This window comes from Cyprinus carpio, chromosome A2 (assembly GCF_018340385.1).
Source record: "Cyprinus carpio isolate SPL01 chromosome A2, ASM1834038v1, whole genome shotgun sequence".
Taxonomy (NCBI): domain Eukaryota; kingdom Metazoa; phylum Chordata; class Actinopteri; order Cypriniformes; family Cyprinidae; genus Cyprinus; species Cyprinus carpio.
Window position 1 is genome coordinate 19,293,083 of NC_056573.1, and position 21,825 is coordinate 19,314,907.

The following is a 21,825-nucleotide window of genomic DNA, read 5'->3' on the forward strand; positions in this document are numbered from 1 at the left end:
CTATCCAGCTTCCTCTTTGTCTTCATTTCCATCTTCACGTCCCTCAGAGGGATATACCAACATGAACAGCTTCTGCCCGAAGTGTGTCAGTTTAGCTATGTAGACAGATAACAGCAGATGGAGTGTCTTTAGCCTCTGTAGGCTTCATTCACAATCCGATTAGTGCAAATATAACTGACATTTGTACATCATTTTCATCCATCAATATTAGTTCAGATTTAAGATAGTACCATACCAACAAATGAGTTGAAGCTCTTGGGCTTGTTTTCCCAATAGACGCCAAATAAATACAGAGGAACACCTGACAACATGATGGCCAGACTTATGCCACACACCACAGGCTCCGAGTACAAAGAGAAGATCAGCAGGAATGCCCAGAAAATCAGGAAAATTACTGGCCATGCCGAGCTCACCTGTGAAGTGAAAACTGTTGATTACGGTAAAGGGCTACAATTGTACAGTCCCTCTTCCCCACCCAAAAAAGAAAATGTATAATTATACATCATTACTGTTCACAGCAAATGCTGAGATCTGACAGCTCTTGAGGTTTAACACTGTAAAAACCACAAAATAATGTAATTAGGATTCAGTCTTACCTTGATTGGCCGATGTATGTCTGGTTCTTTATTGCGAAGCACAATCTGTCCAGCAACAGTGACCCCATAAAACAGGTAGTTTATGAAGCCAACATAGTTGATGAGGGTGTATATGTCACTGGTGCACAACATCAGCAGAGTTGATATACACTATCAAAAAAAGCAGTATTTGATTTTAATATAAGCACCTACCAACACATTGTATACCATTTACAAAACAACGATTTTTAGATTATTTAAAGGAATAGTTCACACAGAAATGACAATTTGAGTAAACATTTGCTCAGCCTCAGGCCATCCAAGATGTAGATGAGTTTGTTTCTTCATCAGAACAGATTCTGAGAAATTTAGCATTGCATAACATTTACATTACATCACTTGCTCACCAAAGGATCCTCTGCAGTGAATGAGAGCCTTCAGAATGAGAGTCCAAACAGCTGATCAAAACATCATAATAGTGCACAAGTAATCCGCATGCCACCAATCCATCAATTAATGCATTTGTGAGAAACAAATCTTTCAGGTATTTTAACTTTAAACCATAGACTACGGCCAATACACCAGTCAATGGTCCATAATAATGCTTTCTACAGTGAAAAAATGTTACAGTGAAGCTAAAAATGTCTTAATGATGAATTTGTTTATTACAGACACACAGCTTTATGCTTCACAAGATGTTAACTGATGAACTGGAGTCATGTGGATTACATGTGCATTACTCTGATGTTTTTATCAGCTGTTTGGGCTCTCATTCTAACGGCACCCATTCACTGCCGAGGATCCATTGGTAAGCCAATGATGTAATATGAAATTTCTCCAAATTTGTTCTTATGAAAACAAAAATCATCTATATTTAGATTGCCTGAGGGTGAGTAAAATTTCATCAAAATTTCATTTTTGGGTCAACTATTCCTTTAAGCAACGAAAGAAAGAGCTCACAGTGAAAAGCAAAGCTGGGATGGGTGTACAGCGGTTCACATGAATCATTGCCAACAGATGGGGAAGATGCCCTTCCCTCGCACCTGCAAAGAATAACCTGTGAAAGAACAACTGTCAATCAACCTGATGGTACAAAGAAATCCACTGACATTAAAATGTAATGCAAACTGAATAGTTGAGCAATAACACGGCATCAAGACTGACCTAGATGACGTGAAAAGGGAACCATTTACCCCTCCGAAGGTGGACAGAGCCACAGAGATGGGCATGATCCATGACATCACCCCGAGCAGCTTTTCACCAAATGTCTGATGGAGATTAAAGAGAAAAAAATGGCAAAAACGTCAGATGGGTCAGTCCGATCTACTGATGAATAGGCTGTTTAATTTCCTGATGAAGGAAGAACTCATTAAGCTTCTTAATGTGAGCAGAGCAACTCACCACAGCAACAACATTGAGGCCATCAGTTCCTGAGGGCTCATAGCTGTAACATATGCAATATTTGCAAATACATAGACGAAAGTGACTAGAGGGATTGAGATGAAGATTGCACGAGGCAAGTTCCTGTAAAGAGAGAGAACCTGGGCTGAATCTCGATTGTAAGTCTTAAACAAACCTGAATTGCCCAGTTTGGGAATACTTTGGTATTTAAAATGGTAACATTTATAGTATTTACAACACCCAAGTAGTTATACATAAATGATCTACTAACTTCTGCATATTTGTTTGCCATTCACTTTTCTGTCTCAGATGTTTCTCATAAAATGCCCCAAAATGACTGATACAAATGACTGATAAAAGTAAATAAAATGAAGATGGACAGCATAACAACTTTCATTTTGGAAGAATTTGATGAGTAATTATATTTTTAAAATATTTCTGAAGGAATCTCTGACTTTTAAATTTTGGTATCTTGATAAACCTGAACAGTATGATATATTTTTTCTGAAATTTCTTCTGAAAAAATACTTTCCGTTCAATTCCAATGCTGTCTAGGAGAAAAACTAAGACATTATGATAAACTTTTTTTTTTTGTTGAATCAAGATAAAACAATGTGTATGTAGTTATGGTGTGCGTTATACATGACAGTTTACATGACACTGTATTTGTATTTATATTTGTTTTAGGGTTGGGGAAAATAATGTGTTATTTCTGCAATTAAAATTGGATATTTAATGTGTTAAAATCCTTACATGAAATCCTTAAATAAAGATACTGGCACAAATCGTTTGTTTTTATTTTTAATTTATTTATTTATCATATTTCACATATTTAGTAAGACAATTATTGTGTAAAATAATCTCAGAGAAACATTGGGAGTTATTTCTCAAAAAAAAAAAAAAAAAAAAAAAAAAAAATATATATATATATATATATATATATATATATATATATATATATATATATATATATATATATTTTTTTTTTTTTTTTTAATTGTGTGATAATGACTGTCTCTTCCTGTCCATTTTCCCTGACAGATGGCTGTGTACCTGTAGGGATCAATGAGCTCTTCTGTTACATAATTAAGAAAGTTCCAGCCTGCATAATCGAAGGAGCCCTGGAGGAAAGTGAGTGCAATACGGCCTGTGTCATAGGGCTGGAGAGAATGAAATGCATGTTCTGGTTCCAACCAATAAAAATGACCTGGAGACACAGGACAGAGAAGCATTTTATTTGCTATGCCTGAATTAATATGTAAAAGAGTATCTAAATGAATCTAAAAAGTTGTATTAACTACCGCATAATCAACTGAATTTCTTTACATTACATTTACTGCAGGAAAGCATAATATGCATTGTAAAGCATTCATATTTACCCAAAGTATAGTTTCCATTATCAAAATCAATAGGTCTTTCTTTGAGGCTTTTATTAATAAGACATTAAACATTCCTTTTTTGTCCATAGGATATTAAACATATGAAAGCAGTAGACTACAAAAAGCCCAGCATGACATTCAAATTCATATGTGAGCTTGTCTGTGCTTAATGGATTTATGCTCTTTTGTTTATAGTGCAAAAATGTGCCAAATATGAAAAGTATGCCTATGTAATACTCTTAGCTTAATGCTCTCTTATATTCAAGCCCCTTATGTTCACATCTAATACTGAGTGAGTTAATCAAGCCAAACACAGTTTTCATTGTTTTCTTGTACTGTATTTTTGTTGATATCTTTATCTATCTATCTATCTATCTATCTATCTATCTATCTATCTATCTATCTATCTATCTATCTATCTATCTATCTATCTATCTATCTATCTATCTATCTATCTATCTATCTATCTCGATACAGATATATATGCTACCATTCAAATGTTTTTAAATACATTTATTCAGCAAGGATGCAGTATGCAGTAAAGTCGTATAATGTTGCATAAGATATATATTCTATTTCAAATAAATGCTGTTCTTTTGAACATTTCATTCATCATGGCGTTCATGAGCTCTCCGAAAAATTGCATATATCTCACTCTCTATGAAATGCTATTATTTATATCAGCACATCTTCAAATGCCCACAGTTTTATGCTGATAATGCAGAAATAATTAAGGCACATGTTATGGAAATGTCAAGAACTAAAACAGTTTGGAATAATACATTTGTGCTAGTGTCATCAATTTTAAGGAAGAAAACTCACCTTGACTGTTTGGTGATTTATGGTGAGGTTGATTTGAAAGAAAGAAAATAGCTTTATTATTTATTACTGCAGCTAAGGCATAGTTTATATAAAAAATTTGGTAAACAGCAACGGAACAAAAATAATGCTGGAATGAGTTATTGTCAAAAATAAAATAAATAAAAGAGGCAACCTGACCAATCTGTTAAAATATGGAAAACAATATCAGTGAAATATGAGTTAAATATGTTTATGAGTGATGTTGAATGTATGAATATAGATGCACTATGGACAGTATTGTTAGAAGTTACCCTTGCAGATCTGCACAATGCCCATGATGATGATGAGGCAGAGGGCGAGGAGTTTGTGTGTGGTGAACACATCCTGTACACGCATCGCCCAGCGGACACTGAAGCAGTTAATCCAAGTTAACAGTACTACAAGGAAAACAAATTATAAATTACACTGAATGAAGAATGAAGTCAGTCAAATGTTATATATAGTCTCCAACTTAAAATTCAGACAAAACAAGCTGCTGTTTGAAAATACTTAATCAATACTGTTACTGCAACAAACATGAAAATTTCTCAATACTGTATGCACAATCTGAGCTCTTACAAGAGAACACCCTGCATGATCCAGATCTGTATGAACAAACTCTTTGGAAACCCTCCCATCATAAGCCACAAAGCTGACATAATTCAGTTTATTAACTGCAATTATGTATTAATATACTGTATGAAGAGCTAACCTGTTCCTGAACAAAAAGAGGTTATGAAAAGCTACTTTTCTGATTCAAAGTGCTACCTGCGGACAAGCCAAGACCCACTAAGGGGGGATTAAATAAATAAAATAAAAGGAAACTTACAATCAAGTGAAGGTAAAAAAAGTGATTAAAAAAAGCGATATATACAAATTGTAGTCCGTTTTGCGATTGTGGGTTCAAATTACACAACAAACATTGTAGTTAGTAACGTAATCCATTGCATTACACATTTTAGATAAAACAATCAGACTACTTATTGATTACTTTAACATAAATCATTTTAAAATAACAACAATCAAAATAACAGATATACTAAAATAGATGAAATATTTTATTGTTCACCTGCACGTCATGTGACATCAGAGAACTGAGAGCATGCAATGTGACTTAACATGTGACTTAATTATTAACGTATTACCTTAAAATCTCAGGGGATACTGCAAGTAAATATATAAGGGGAAAGAGTTTTGGCTGCCAAAAATTTCTGAGGATCCCTGTGTTACATGCAAATAAGAAATAATGCATTTGAATGTGTTTAAAAAAGACAAAAGCCTCCCAAAGACATAGTAATACACGGTTAAATAACCCACTAAGTGATAATTAAAATAAGAAGTGTTTAAATGCTTTGTGGCCTCTCAATTTTCCCGCGAAATTATAGCCACCTGACTAGTGACTGATCTTGTAAATGTCCACAAAACTTGAAGACTTGATATAATGGTAGGCTATTTTAGAAAGGACAATTTAAAAGATGAAAAAGAAGAATTTGTGAGAATCAATAAATTATGAATAAATTGTGTGAATAATATGTAATTAAATAATAAAAAGAGTAACTGTAGTATGATCAAGAGTATAATAAATGTAATTTAATCTAATTATGAGTACTTAATTTTTGGAATCTGATTACATAATCCAGATTACATGTAATCAGTTACTACCCAGCAGCACTACGCAGATGCAGGATGCTCTTGGATAAAAGGTTTTGTCTTGGACAATGCAACTTAGCCCCAAAGCATGTTTTAATTGTGAGCATTTACTTACACAGGCAGATGGCGGCGAGCGGACCAAGTGCTCTCTCTGGAGGGAAGCAGGAAGGGAAGAGAGGCTGCAATGCATAATTGGCAAATGTGAGGGCAATCACAGCCTGGTTAGCTGGATAGATCACCAACACTGCAATTCACAGTCTTAGAAACCTATTCAGAAGACAAGTCCTATCAGACCACAAACAACAAAAAACCTATTATATTTCAACTAAGAACCCAAAAAAAAATAAAAAAAAACATTTCTTTTAACATACTTTCCTTTTGCAAGGATGCATTCAACTGAAAATGTTACAAAACATTTCTTGTAACATACTGTGCTTTTGTTCTTTTTATATTCATCAAAGGAAGTGTAATGTTTCCACACAATTGTTAAGCAGCACAAATGCTCTGAACATATCAGCACATTAGAATGTATTATAAAGGATCTTTTGACTGAAGACTGGAGTCATAATTTGTCAGGAATAAATTACATTAAATAAAAGTTATGTGAAATTCTAATAATGTCTCACAATATTACTGTCTGTGATGTATTTTTGATCAAATAAATGTATTTAAAAACATAAGAGATTTCTTTCAACAAAATAAAAAACTCGTACTGTTACAAACTCTTGAACAGTAGTGTATATATCCTATAAAATTCTTTGTCTCTGTATTTTTCTCTTCTTTGCACATGCTTCAGACTGTGTTCCTCCAGTGCTTTGTGACCTTGAGGGTTAGTTTCAGCCAGTCTGGTAAAATATTAAGAATGCTCATTGTTAACACCAGTTGAGTGAAAAGTTCCTTTGTTTAGAGATGGAATTCTCCAGAGATTTGGGGAAAAAAGACAAGGGGAGAATGAAATAAGCTGTTTTGCCTCTTGTACTACAGAAGCCCTGAACCGCTAGGTGGTTTTATTTATTTATTTTATTATTTATTATTTATTATTCATTAAGGCACCTTCCTGAGTCCCTTTACTTCATTATTTATTTTTGCATGAAATAAGAAACATATTCTAGTATTTTATCCTTTTTCTTCGTATTCATTTATTGTCCTTGCAAATGAGAAAAAAATAAATAAAAACAAAAATATAAAACAACTGAACACCAAAACCAAAAAAGCACCTGTAAATATATAAAACATGTAAATAAATGCAGGATGGAAGCACTTTTGAGAGGATAATATATGTATATCCAATTCATGACACATTCAAAAACCTAAATCTGTTTTGACAACACATATCTTTAACCAACATCCCACGTTTGTGTGTAAAACCTGAGGCCTTAAAATCAAATAATCACACAAATAATCTCTCTCGCTCTCACACACACACACACACACACACACACACACACACACACACACACACACACACACACACACACACACACACACACACTATTGCCTAAACAACAGTACCTGTTAATGGACAACACAGGTAGATAGTGACCCAACCTACTGTAACCCAAACACCTACTAACAGCTAAAATCTCAGGTAACACGCATTAACCCAGCAGTGAGGTAACTGGCACAGACGTGTTGGTGAGCTTCTTGCATTCAAGTCTAAATTTCATGCCATGTAGTGACCTAGTTTAAGTTTAAACTTGCTACCTAACACCAGACTCCTAGTGATAAATCTCTTCACTGTTTATAATCTTTACTTGGGCCCTACCTGTGCTTCAACACCATGCTATGTTTGCTCTGCTAGGATTGAGTTAGCATTCATATGCTGTATTTCTCATTTATGTTATATAATATTTAAAAAAAAAAAAAGATGTACTTTATGTATATATTCTAGATCCAGTATGATGATCTTTCTTCTGTGGAAGAGAATATTTTGAAAAATGTTTTAAGTGTTTGAAAAGTCTTGGACCCCTTTCATTATTATTGTATGTACAGTTCTTCAAAATTACATGATTATGCATCAACATCTCATCTTATATGAATTCAGAGGACACAAACTAAAGGCCTGCTTTTTTATCAGCTACATGCATTCTTCTACCATATAAAGTGCAAAGAGAATAAAAAGAGGAAAAGTAAAGCATAAAACACAGACTTACCCACAATAATACCACTTGCACTGAGGAGTCCGATCTCTTTTTTTTTAAGGCCACTGCCGGTTGTCTGTCAGTGAATGATGCAGCCCTGTGTCGGGCACCACTGCCGCTCATTTTCACAGACAGCAGCAACTCTGTGCTTAAGTGTTGATGTTGTGAGTCTCCGTAACGTTATCCTCCTGTTAATCTGATAAACCTGCCCACAGTGCTCTGGTTTGGTCTAGTTTAATAGATGAGTGTAACAGGCAATATTATGCAACTAACAAAAGATTTTGTATTTAGTAATTTGGTAGCCCAGTGGAATCACAATAGTCTTTCAGCACAAAATCTCTATTTATGGTCAAAATAAATAAATCTGGGTCATAATCAGGCAAATAAAATTATTACATTTGAATGGTTGTCCTTTTAAACCACACAAGACAATAAAAAATAAAAACCTGACAATTTTCTATAAAAAAGCAAAATATTATACAAAAATATTTTTGAAAAAGATATTTAAAGTAATGAATGATGAATTTTAGTTCATAATATGGAACCATAAAATCATAATTATGAAATAAGGCAGAATTATGTGAAAATGACATCAAAATTTTGACAAAAAGAGAAAAGTCGTCAAAAGTGAGATTCTGAATCATAAAACAAAAAGTCAAAATTATGAGACAAAAAGTCAGTGTCATAAAAAAATTTGTCATAATTGACTTTATCTCATAATTTTGACATTGAATAATTTTTCTCAATTTCAACTTTTTTCTTAATTGACACTTTAATTTCGACTTTTTGGCATAATTATGACTTTTTGTGAATGACGTTCAAATTTGACTGACTTGGTACATCATAATTATGCTTTAACAAAGCATTTTTTTTATCATGTGGTGGAAATGAGCCTCCATATAGGCTATAGAGATGGGAATTTTTTTTATTTTTTTTTTATATATAATATTTGAAAGTCTGTGATAAATTATGATCTGAACATTGATTTGTAAATATAGACAAACACACATATACTTACATAATAGGGCTGTAACAGTTTTTTTTTTTTTTTTTTTCAGCACTTCAAAAGGCCACAATTATGTTTGCTATAGGGGCCATGTGACAAAAATTAGCTCTCTGGCCAAAGAACAATGCTTCTCAGTCAGCCATGCAAATCAATTAGCTTTTTCCTAAAGCTAAATTTTAATTTATTGGTATAGTGCTTTTCACAACGCATACTATTCCAAAGCTGATTTACACACAACAGTGTCTTACATAAACCCCGGTGAGCTGCCAAAGGTATCAGTGGCAGTGAAGAAACTCCCTAAGATGTTCTAAGTAGCTCTAAGTAGAAGAAACCAAGACTCAGCTGGGGAAGCCCACCTCCTCAGACTGGCACATTTTAACAATGACCTAAAAGATGCAATGGCTTGCAAAATTTAACTCCACAGAAATATGTGTTTCAGAATATCTGCATAAAATTGATAGAAGTCACAGACACAGATTAAATTCATAATTAAATTAGACAAAGCAATCACATTCTGTTGTGTCTTCCAAAGTTGCTCACCAAGAAGACAAGGATCACAATCAATGGTGATTGAACGGATATTTGTGAAAATTCCCTGCATGATAGGTTCAGATGTCTTGGCAGAAACTGCTGGAGAAATCTTCTTGTTTACAAGCTGTGCTCTCTTAATGAGTGTTCAGGAGTAAACCGAGAGAACAAAATCAGCACTGATGGTTTCCCTGCCAATAATTATTTAGCTACAAATTACTTCTGTCTCTTAAATACATGCAACATCTAATGCGATTGTTCTTTGCCTATAAGACATTTTGATGTTTATTTACATTTTATTTAATTTATTCGGCATTAAAATGTTCATGTAAACACAGTGGCTCTGTTTGAGCATCCTGACCAGCCCCAAACAGCAACATCGGCTCAACTACGGCTGTCACAATATCATGTCACAATGCATATCGAATATGAAATAATTATGACAAAAATTCATAATTGAAAGATAAAAAGTTGAAACCATGAGATACAAAATCATAATTGAAGTAAACGGTCAAAATTACAACAAAAACATAGACAAAAATTAAATAGTCATATAAAACAGAATTTAACAATTTCATTTTCCATGTAATTTTCTATCATAATTTTGACTTGGGTCAATTATGACTTTGTTTCACGAGTTTTGATGATCTTTTAAGACTTGGTATGAAATGATAATTTACAATAATTCACTATAATGATAAAACTTTATTTTGTGTTTTCTCTTTTTTTGGCAAACAAAATCACACGTAACTGTACATAATAACCGAAACTGTATTATTGGATTATTTACAATATAATTGTGCGTGTGTGTGTAATATTAACACAATATCAAGCTTTAATTTATTTATTTTTTAAATATCATGGTTATCATTAATAAGTGTATATTACAAACCCTTAGACTCATAGATTAATGAAAGATCACATAATTTTGTACCTTTTTTTTATTCACCTTATATGACAATACAGGAAAAAAGAAACAGTATAAAAGTATGGAATATGTTTCCTAACTGGGGAAATTATACTATGATTATTCTCATCATGGGGCATTGCAGGGCACTGCTGGACAATTGGAAAATAAGGCTGATGTATTATGTAAAGTGACAAAATAGACTGCGGGACTCACATAATCAGTTCTAAAAGTAATAGTACTCAAAAACGAACAGCTTTTGTGTTATTAATATATTTTTGAAATATCAGAGGAGCTTGAAATAAGAAAGAGCACCAGGACATCGCACATTGCTTTAAAGGATACCTCATAAATGCTGTTTTAATTTTCATCCTTATGAACATTACAGAAATGGCTAAAGATACATAGTTGTCATGGTGAACGATCTCCTTGAGTGTAGTTGGGCCCTTGAAATGAGATATTTAAACCTGCCGCTTGACTGAAAATCAGATTGTTTATTATAAAAAAAAAAAACAAGACAAAAAATAAGTCAGTGTAACCCCATGTGTCGGTAGATGTCAGCATGTGAGTCTTGCTACAGGCCGATGGTGTAAGAGCGCCCGGCGGGGTTGTGAATGGCGGAGCATACAGGCTCAGTCACAGCCCATTCATACCAGACCTTCTTTCCATTGTTACACCTCCAGAACCTCACACTCACGTTATCGCCACAGCACAGCGGGATCGGCTGCTGCATTGGGGAAGAGAGAGAGGAAAAAAAAAAAAAAAAAAAAAAAAAAGAGGTGTTAGGATTACACTCGCTATGTGACTACACTTCAGCGCATTAACTGTGGAGTCGATAAACTGCCACACTTTGACAGTGCTTAGCTGGCTCCTTTCAAACCGAAAGCGCTAACTGTATTTATGTCCATGGCAGACGTTCATACCAAATGGTATTACAAGAAAGTGTATTATTGCATGAATTATTATCAATGTGGAAAAAGCAACAGTTCTGCTTAACATTTTAGTGGAAACCAAGATAATTTTTTATTTATTTATTTATTTATTATTTATTTTTTGTAGCAATGTAAAAGTCCTTGTCACTTTTCATTAATGCAACCTTGCTAAATAAAAATATTCATTAGTTTTATTAGTAGTGTTTGCTTGTATTTCATTCAGTACAAAAAAATAGTAGTAATACAGATTTGAATTCAATGTCAGCATCTAAAGCTATCTTCAAAAGCAGATTTACAAAGCACAAGAGTTACAGAAAAAAGTACAGAAAAAAAAGTTCTACTTCTTTCATGAACTTACTTTCAAAGGGAATAGGATGGGGAACCAGGAGAACATCCCAGGAGAGTGTGTTTCAGGTTTTATACCTGCAAGCATGAAGAAAGAGAGATTTAGTTGTCACAAAGTAAGACACAATACTCAATACAGATCATTTCAACACATTGTCTACAGTTTGATGTATTCTGTGTAGATTAATCCCTATTTGGATGGAAATGTAATTGTTTTCTTTATGTACATGATTTTCAATTGCCCTCTCCTGATAACCATGCCAATTTGTGGCCATTATTACAGAATACAATCAATGTGGTAACCCAGAAATTTATTAACAACGCAAGCCTTACATTGTGAAACAGGCTTAAAACTGACATTGTGTGCCACAAATGCTGCTACTACAAAAGACTTACTGAGCGTGACATCTTTGTAGAGTGTGGCCTCAAAGTATCCAGCAAAGCCATGAAGCACTGAATTACATCCAATGGAGAATCGTAGACACTGATACCGGTTATTATTCATATCTGTACAGGGTAAAGATCGAAAGTTAATGGCTTCATAGAAAGGGATTTTGGCAGTACATATGGCCTTTTTGGCATCGATGTGTCTGTCTCTGCATGATCTTGTACCTGTGGTGGGATGTACAAAGGTGAAGCAGGGTTTGGGGTCTGCAAGTTGGTGGAAGTTGTGTAGTCTGACAACATATGGTGTCTCAAAATGGCACTCAGGGTCTTTGTCTCGCTCCCGACACCCACGCACTTCATTATAAAGTTTAGAGGAGGACAGCGGAGCCAGGAAAGATGTGTAAGAGCAGGGGATGCTTATGCCATCATCTAAAAGAAAAAAAAAAAACATCCATGAGCTGATAAAAAAGATCAATCAAAAATCATAGAATTTTAAAAGAAAAGATAAAGATGATTTCATATCAAACCTTTGAGGAAGTGCTGTGCTCCATCAAGGCACTCGGGTGAAAGCTCATTGTCTCCGAATGACCCTAAAAGCTCGCTCACAATGATATCTGCTTTCTCTGGAGCCGTCCATTCCCTCATGTCACATGACACAACGGTCACCTGATCACCCCACTCCTCAAATTTCCAGTTCTCCAGCCTTAGAAAGAGAAGGGGAACACCAAAGGGCTGCTGATTTACACAACAAATTACTACACCTGAAAACAAATTACACACATTTACTTATTCAAAAAAGTTTCATATATATATATATATATATATATATATATATATATAAATTAATATACTCTTTAAACGTTTGTGGTCAGTAAGACTTTTTTAAAGAAATTACTAAAATAACTTTCAAATAAATGCTGTTGTTTCTACTGCTAATCTATTCATTCATCAATGAATCCTGAATAAATAAGCACAACAGTTTTCAACATAAGAAATGTAATAAGATGACAGTAATCAGACTAAATGTTTCTTGTGCACCAAACTAGCATATTAGAATGATTTCTGAAGGATCATGTGACACTGAAGACTGGGGAAATGGCTGCTGAAAAGTTAGCATTGTCATCATATGAATAAATTACATTTTTGAACATACTAAAAAAGGAAAGTGTTTTTAAATTGAAAAAATACTTCACACAATTTTTGCTATATTGTAAGAGACTTCTTTCAAAAACATAAAAAATCTTTCATTATAGTATTGTATTATCAAGAGAAGGAGAAAAAAGGAGGAGTAAAAAAATGTGCACTTCGACGTTAAGTTACTTACGTGACAACAGCATTTGGGTTCTTCTCAACAGCATATACGCGCAGTTTCCTCTTAGCCTGCTTTGCAGCGCGAAGCGAGGCGTTTACTAGTGGACCACGACCTGCACCTAGTACCATCAAAACCCTGAAAAGAAAACTCAGTGTTTACATAGTCTGCCGAGCAAACAGCATATCTCTGCAATCTCTAGTTCAGGGGTGGAGAACTCCGGTCCTGGAGAGCCGCAGCCCTGCAGCGTTCAGCTCCAGCCCTAATTAAAACTCACCTGCCTGTAGCTTTCTAGTAACCCTTCAGACCTTGATTAGCTTGTTCAGGTGTGTTTGATTAGGTTTGAAGCAAAGCTCTGCAGGGCTGTGGCTCCCCAGGACCGACGTTCACACCCCTGCTCTAGAACTGACAATGGGACACCTGGAAGTGTGTTGAGTCACTTACTGCACATTGGTTTCCATCTGTTCTTCAGGAACTCTGTCCAGCAGACATCTATATACAGCCTGTTGGGAAACACAATTCACAATTATTATTATTTTTTTTTCAAGTGGTGCCTTTCCTTCACCACAGTGATGTGTGTTGCTACACTACCGTACACAAGTTTTGTGTCAGTAAGATGCTTTTATTTGATAAAAATACAGTTAAAACAGTTAAAATATTATTACAATTTAAAGAATTGGTTTATATTTTAATATGTAATTTACTTACTTTGTATTTATATGTACTTTGCTTAAGCGTTTTAACATTTCTATGTGGTTGATAGGGTATTTCCTTACAAATGAACAAATTAAACGTTAAATGAATAAATGTAAAAGAGAACCCCCAACACTAAATTACTACACTTAATTTAACTCACCTGTTGGTACTGTGAATATTTGATGGGATCCTTTTCGAAAACTTCATACGTCTGTGATTCCAAATTGTCCATTAAAGGCTGATAAAACAATAAGGCATCACATTAGCATAACTGAAACCAAAAGAATCAATTCTGTGCTGAAAAACTCACTAGGCAAACGTTTATCCTTTGACAGACAGACCTGGAGTGGTGACTGAAGGTAATCTTCATAGCCTTTGGCGAAGAGCTCATAGGCATTAGGCGCTGGACGGTTTTGGTTGAGGTACTCCAGATACTGCAGGTACGAGCGCAAATCTTTCTCATTGTGGCGGTTTTCCCCTGTGAAAATAAACTGAGCCTCCAGCTAGGGAGACCCCAGACTGTTAAATAACCTCCCTGAATAGAATGAATGTGACATAATATTAGTAGCATTTACCTTGAAGAGGCGGAAGATGATTCGTTGGTGGGCTTTTGAGAGGACTGGAAAGCCTTTTTTATTGGTTAGAAATATGCTGGTGGGGAGAATGGCTGCTTTGATTGGCTCTCCAAGCCACTTGTCGATCAGCGTGTCAGATGGCAGGTCTTCTCCAATTTCAATAGCTTTACAAAGAAGAAAAAAATTCTAAAACTATTAGTATTCACCGCTAAATATCTCATAGGCAATTACAAGCACTTCACATTTGAGTTTTTTGCTCTTACCAAGGCAAATCCTCTTGTTATAGTCACAGAGTGTTCTGAATGAGTGCCACCTGAAGAGGAAAAAGGAAATTAAATGAACAGAGGCCAAAGATTGCTTTCTCCTCCATGTAGTTGAGTGATTTAATCACACAGCAGACCCAAATATGGACTAGGAGAGAAAAAAAAAAAACTCATATTCATTCTCAATGGGATGTTTTAATTAGATATTTAATATCTTTATTTAATTGAACAAATGGCTTTGTTTCAGCTGCCTCACCATGCCCAGGTCTTCTCATCATTGCTGCCATCGTCCATTTGTTTAAATGACTCGTTCTCGATGAGATCTTCACGTGTGTCCTCGGGAGCTAACAGCGGAACGCGTATCCAAAACTATGTAATTAAAAACAAACCAACATTGAACTAATTAATTCCTAATCAACAAAGAAAGCAGCATTACAACCAATAAAAGAGCAACCAACTGAAAAAAAGTGCAAATGGATTTGTTTGTGCTTGCACACTGATGCATTACACGTGGCTTAGCATTATAATTGAGTTTATACTGTGCCCTTATTGGAACAGAGGTTGTGTCTTTGTATTTTGTACAAATGTTTCTAATAACTTACTTTCTAGTAACAGAAAACACTACCACTTAAAAGTTTGGGATCAGTAAGATTTTTGCAATGTTTTTGAAAGAAATCTCTCACAAAGAATGCATTAATCTAATTAAAAATACTGTAAAAACAGTAATACTGTCAAATATTATTATAATTTAAAATACCTTTTTTTTCATAATTTAAAATAACTTATTTCTGTGATGTAAAGCTGTTTTTTCAGAAGCCATTAGTTCAGACTTCAATGTCACATGATCCTTCAGAAATCATTCTAATATGCTGATTTGCTGCTCAAGAGACAGCTTAATATTTTTGTGGAAAATATATTTAAATATAATTAAGCACATTAATGCATTAAAATGACAGCCCAATAAATAGTGCAAAAGCTTCAGATCACTTCATGGATAATGCACACAGTATTATTTTAAATAACAGATGGACAGCAAGTTAAAATGATAAACAATCTACTCACGCCACTAACTTTTCATCAGCGAAAAAAGAAAAGGAAGCAGCAGGAATGAAGATTATGTGTAAATGATAGGTCTTTGGTGTATAGATAAACAAATAATGGCGTGTTCTGAGCATATTAGTTTTCATTCTATGCTACAGATTGCCATTACCATGCAAGAGTGGTGTCCTGTGTGGATGTGGTTGAGCAGGATTCGAGCCAGGTTGGCACAGTGTGGACCCCTTAGGGGGATCATGAAAGCTGGCAGCCCCAGATAAGCACAGAAACTGAGCTCCTGTACCAGCGCCTGCAGCAAGGGCACAAAAGGCATAAGAAGGAGTGATCACATCAAAATAAACAACAAATCTGCTCGGCTTCCTCTTTGTTAGGCAGATCTCCAATTAATGGCCCTCGTTTGCATCCGACTCTTGATTACAGCTACAATGACACTGCAGAGTGTTTAAAGAAGCCCAATCGGGTCAAGATATTGTACACGTATATGCATCATTTGTGACACAACAATAGGTTACAGCAAATTAATAATATTTGCCTATCAGATTAGACAAGTATTATATTTAAAGAATCTGAACAGGAAAAATAAGGACCTCAAATATATAGTGAATTACAAAATAATAATAAACAAGATATTGTGAACGTACTGCTTCTGAATTCCTGCGTTCTGTGGTCAACTCGGAGTCTGTCTCAATCCAGGGTGACAGCTTTCCCACGATAAGAGTGTTCCAATCTAATAAAGAGAGAATGGAAATCTTATTACAAAGATATAATCGTAACGTCTAAGTGTATGTAATTCCACTAATTCCAGAGTATCACGGACAAAGAAAACGGAGAACACGTTAGCTATTCAATCTTTAATTTTTTAAAAAGAAACTTAATAAGGAAATGACATTAAAGGGTGTTATCACACAATCTTTAATCATTATATTTTTTGTCCCCTGAGGTTCGTTTAAAAGCTAGTTAAGGTTTTTGTGGCAAAAAGAGTCATGATTTAGGTTTCATAACCACTTTCCACTCTCTTTCTGACCTTTTTTTTCCCTTTCTATTCTATTCTTTAATAGATTGCTTTTAAGTGAAATGTGATTTTATAGCATTTTACTCTTATCATTTATTCTTTTGTTCTTAATACTATCTATTTGACTTCCTCTAAATTATCTCACTGTCATGGGCGGTTACAAGTTTTAACCCATCCAAAGTGCAGACACACAGCAGTGAACACACACACGCCGTGAACACACACCCGGAGCAGTGGGCAGCCATTTATTCTGCGGCACCCGGGGAGCAGTTGGGGGTTCAGTGCCTTGCTCAAGGGCACCTCAGTCGTGGTATTGTCGGCCTGAGACTCGAACCCACAACCTTAGGGTTAGGAGTTAACCACTAGGCCACGACTTCCCCTATTGATGTGCATTAGTCATTTTTTTTCTATATAACATCAGAAATATGCAGATGTTTTGCTTCAACAAAAAGTATTTTTGGACTAGTAGGAAGTTTTTGAGTTCTGACAGTTCCAATATGTTTTATATGTTTTCAAAGCACATTGATCTATCACTTCAAAAGATCAAGAAAACTTTGACATGATAGCTTTAAACCTGAAAAACTTGTTTTTCTTCCCTCCTCAACTGACAATATTGGATGAGTGAATATGTAGATGCACAGAGTTTCTTATATCTCACCTCTGCCACATAACAGCAGGTCAGAGCGTGTTTGGGCTCCGGGCCGTGACTTAGCAGGGTCCAGTTCATACTCCCTTCGGAACCGCGGATGGAAAAGCGGCATGCACAGGAAATCAAAGCTATAGGACAGAATGACATGCATTAAGACAAACAGACCACAAAAAGAAAACAGACACTGGTGGTATTTCAATTAAATGCCAAAAGTCTTCAACGTCATCAAAGGGGAGGGGTCTTCTAATTTTGTCTTCGACTTTATTAATCCTTGTTTAGGAATCACTAAAGCACATATTTTTAATTCGGAAACACCAAGCTTGTGTGGATTACAAAACAAAAAGTGTATAAATACAGTGATAACTAATTTATAATACTATGATTTAGATATTATTCAGCTGTCAAATGATCAGTTTCTCCCTTCAGGCTCACAATCCCATCAGTCAATGAGGCCAGATCTTTAAATATAATGCATACATCTCTAATCGCCTCCACTTTGAATAATAACTGAACAGATGTAAATTGTAATACGTCTGTATTCAGTAATAATTCTGCAACAATTTTTGTTCCATGTTTCATCAACAAGACTGAATTAATCCACTCAAAAACATCTATTAAATTTTAAAACGAGCCAATAAAAAAAAATTAAAAATATTTTTTGCAGGTGTTATAAAGGTTTCATAAGAAATCCGAATGTTATTGCCCAAAACTGGTGGACAAACGCATGTGTGAGTTAAAAGCGAATCTGAAGAAGCCGCTAACAGCTAGCAAATCCTCATGTGCATCACGTGCAGCGACCTAGCCGAGCCAATTTCAAACTGAGCACACTTCGCTTCATGGCCACAACGCTGATATAATTTGCCTGGTTACCTCGCCGAAATCTTCCTTAACTTACCCTAATTTGGCGACCGCCGCGAGGGTATCCGCCACTTCGGGAACACAACTCAAATCTCTCCCGCAGGAGACCCTGCTACCTGCACTGCCAGACGCCATCGTTAGGAGACAGGATGGGAGGGAAATTAAATTGAGACAGTACTATGAAGAAACTGCCAACATTTTGGCTCAATACAAGAGCGCTTGCATTTTAGCAACAAAGCGGGGATAGATCCAAAATGGCGATTGCCTGAAACGCAGTTTCTCTTTCTCGTACGACCCTCGCGAGACTTCAGAACGAGATCAGACAGACTACGTGGGCAGACCAGACGTGATGCTGCAGAAAAACCAGAGAGATGATGCGCTGGCTGACGAAGTCGAATTTGATCCAATAACTTTTAGAAAACGTTTAATTAATAAGGATTGAGTCGTTTATGTAATAAGCATCTTGTTTTAATACACCACCTCATTCATTATAATCTGAGTAGCGATATCCACGGCAACGAATTATTTTAAATTAAACTGAGCTCTGCTTATTTCCAGATAAAACCCGTGTGCCAAAATGATTTTTCCCTTGAATCTACAAATAATATTTGAAGGCTTTACTGTTTCCTGAAGTAGAATAGATGTCCAAAACAGACTGAATTAGTTGCTCACATCTCTGACCCCAGCCACAAAATATCAGAAATAAACCAAATCACAAAAAAATCACTTATCACTTAGATTTAATTACATTTATTAATAAATCTGATCTGCAACATTGAATTAAAAGCTTTTTAGTTTTATGACATTCAACCATTGTTTGTGTATATTAAAATAAAATAAATACACAATTCTCAGAGTGTATTCTAATGTATTCAAATTTTAAAGACAGCCTCTTGTCCAGTGTGCCCTCTTTACACTTTGTTTTGCTTATGGTTCCTGGTTGGAGGAAATTATTTATTAATCAAAACCACAAACAATCTGTTCCTCCATGGTATCGCCAAGATACTTTATATTGTAATCAATTATTTGTAAATCATGAAAAAAGATTTAGGGAAATGGCAATACTCACCTGCATAAAGAAAAGCATTGTAAAAAACATTTAATGATCAAACCATTAAGTAATTTCATGGTCAATTACTCATTTCATTTGAACTTAGTATTTTAATCCATATGGTTTATTTTACTAGCCTACATAAACCTTTTTGAAAATATTTTGTGAGGTTTGCATTTGAGTCCTTGTATGTGTGTGGAAAAACAGACTGAGCACATTTACACTCTTATCTCAGCATTTTCATGATTATGTTTGAAGAGTCGCTTCACTGTTGTGCCTCAGTGGTGACCACAGAAGCATATCAGGTATAGCCTAGTGTAGCAAAGATTTTTGCTGAGACATCACATGTGTATGTATGTGTGTGGGTGTGAATACTCTCCACTTCATATAAATCCTTGGCCTTAGAGGAGTCTTTTTTGTAAGTACGACTTCCATGGCTTCCAAGGCTCAACTCTGCACCAAATTTCTAGCCATTAACGCATTATAAATGGAAAAATGGCTCTTCAGGATGTTTGTGGTTTCCTGGAGACTCTTGATGACATCAGCCCATGCACTTACCAACCAAATGAGATGGGATACATGTGGAGGACACCGTTGGAGTTTGACAGAGACAGTGCTTTTCATTTTCTTTCCCCCCCTCAGCAATGCAGCAGAAAAAACAGAGCACCAACTCTTTTCTCTTCAACTTTCTCCAGTTTGTCACCTCATCAACAACCCTTTCAGCTATCCCACGGTACCACAACTTTGGGTTTTATATTTCAGGATGGCGTGATAGCCGCTGCAGACACTCGTGCCAGCTGTAAGGGTCTAATTTGCTGCCCGATAAGTCAAAAGATTATGCCTATCCACTCTCACCTGGTGGTCAACACTTCGGGCAGCGGTGCCGACTGTATGCTGTGGGAACGGATTCTTACCCGTGAGATGAGGCTTTACCAGCTTCGCCATCGTAAGAGACTAAGTGTCAATGGGGCTGCAAAACTGCTCTCCATGATGCTTCATCCATTCAAAGGCACTAATGTGTGTGTGGCAGCTACTCTTTGTGGATGGGATGGAGAAGAAACGCAAAAAACAATACAATCCTGCATGGAAATCTCAGATGTTAAGGAAGCAGTGGAACAGGATAGCAATGGATCTGCAATTTCAGATGAATCTGCTCAAGGTAGTGTGAAAATGGCCTCTGTAAATGAGCAGGACGAGATCTCGAAGGACACTCAAGCACTGAATCCAACTGTGTCAGATCAAAATACAAAAAACGTTCTGTCTACTTTTGGAGGACGGTCTGGTCCCAGGGTGTGCTATGTTTGCAGTGATGGCCTGCAACTGAAAGGAGAGATAATATCAGTGGGCTCAGGGTCACCCTATGCATACGCTGTGCTTGATGATGGTTGGAGATGGGGAATGACTGTGGATGAGGCAGTGGCACTGGCCCGAGAGGCTGTTTTCAGAGCCACTCACTGGGATGCCTACTCTGGGAATAATGTAGACCTTTTCCACATCACTGCCCATGGCTGGCGACGCAGAGACAGGGAAGATCTGAAGGAGGAGTACTACAGAGAGAGGGAGAGAGAGAAGAAGAAGATCAAGGAGAGGGAGAAAGAGAGACAGAAAAAAGAGGGGGATAAGCTGGTTGAAGGGGAAGGTGATATATAACCTATTCAGTACACTGAGGATAGGGACACAAACTGTGGAAATACAAAAAGACATGGGTGGAATGTGAATGTGATGGACAGGAATAGCAGTCCTGTGTAGAACAATGTCAGGCAGTTCACTTGATAGCACAAATAAAAAGAATCCACAATTCACAGGGAAATAAAATAAGTTCTTATAAACTGTTTGTATTTCAACCAAAAAATAAAATAGTTATCAATAAACTGCATTTTTTTTCCAGATAAACAACTATAACCACAAACACATTGGATTTAATTTGATATTGTAGCAAAGTAGCAAGAATGGATTGATTTTTTATTTTAAATCAATATTACACCTTTTTTTTAAATATGAATCAGCAAATTTAGTCCATGTACAATAATTGACAATGTAGCCTAAATGTGCAATAAATGTTGCCTTGTAAGTTAATGTGTGACTCAGCAATATTTTGATAAATCAATGAAACAACCGATTTAAAAAAAATCTAAACATTTTAAAAAATAAAATAAAAAGAATGAACAATTTGATAATAAAAAAGATGGACCAAAAAAAAAAAAAAAAATCTGATTTTTCATGCTGTGATCTGTCTAACCCTTGGAGACCCATTAACAACAATTA

General features: G+C 35.6%; 2 protein-coding genes and 1 pseudogene across 2 annotated transcripts; 1 reads left to right on the forward strand and 2 right to left on the reverse strand.

Annotated features, from left to right (window-relative positions):
• LOC109087489 lies at window positions 1-9,593 on the reverse strand (annotated as a pseudogene).
• An 850-nt stretch (window positions 9,594-10,443) lies between these two features.
• On the reverse strand, window positions 10,444-18,801 carry LOC109067849 (protein arginine N-methyltransferase 5-like). Its single transcript, XM_042777486.1, has 16 exons — window positions 18,547-18,801; window positions 17,661-17,779; window positions 16,632-16,717; window positions 16,145-16,279; window positions 15,191-15,303; window positions 14,935-14,984; window positions 14,672-14,835; window positions 14,438-14,599; window positions 14,257-14,334; window positions 13,845-13,903; window positions 13,416-13,538; window positions 12,619-12,794; window positions 12,317-12,520; window positions 12,101-12,211; window positions 11,718-11,782; window positions 10,444-11,154 (listed from the first exon to the last, which is right to left on the reverse strand). Exons 1-16 carry the CDS (start codon window positions 18,642-18,644, stop codon window positions 11,002-11,004), a joined length of 1,896 nt encoding a protein of 631 aa, XP_042633420.1. The 5' UTR covers window positions 18,645-18,801; the 3' UTR covers window positions 10,444-11,001.
• A 1,050-nt stretch (window positions 18,802-19,851) lies between these two features.
• LOC109064617 (proteasome subunit beta type-11-like) lies at window positions 19,852-21,693 on the forward strand. Its single transcript, XM_042767600.1, has one exon. The coding sequence runs from the start codon at window positions 20,056-20,058 to the stop codon at window positions 21,208-21,210; it is 1,155 nt and encodes a 384-aa protein (XP_042623534.1). The 5' UTR covers window positions 19,852-20,055; the 3' UTR covers window positions 21,211-21,693.
• The last annotated feature ends 132 nt before the right edge of the window (window positions 21,694-21,825 follow it).

Excerpts from the sequence above, each read along its gene's own strand:
- LOC109067849 (XM_042777486.1), bottom strand. The coding sequence starts at position 18,644 with ATGGCGTCTGGCAGTGCAGGTAGCAGGGTCTCCTGCGGGAGAGATTTG. Across the intron at positions 15,304-16,144 it reads CAGGACACCACTCTTGCATG|TTTTGGATACGCGTTCCGCT; the intron begins GTAATGGCAATC and ends TTAATTACATAG. Across the intron at positions 12,212-12,316 it reads CTTTGTACATCCCACCACAG|ATATGAATAATAACCGGTAT; the intron begins GTACAAGATCAT and ends TACCCTGTACAG.
- LOC109064617 (XM_042767600.1), top strand. The coding sequence starts at position 20,056 with ATGGCTCTTCAGGATGTTTGTGGTTTCCTGGAGACTCTTGATGACATC.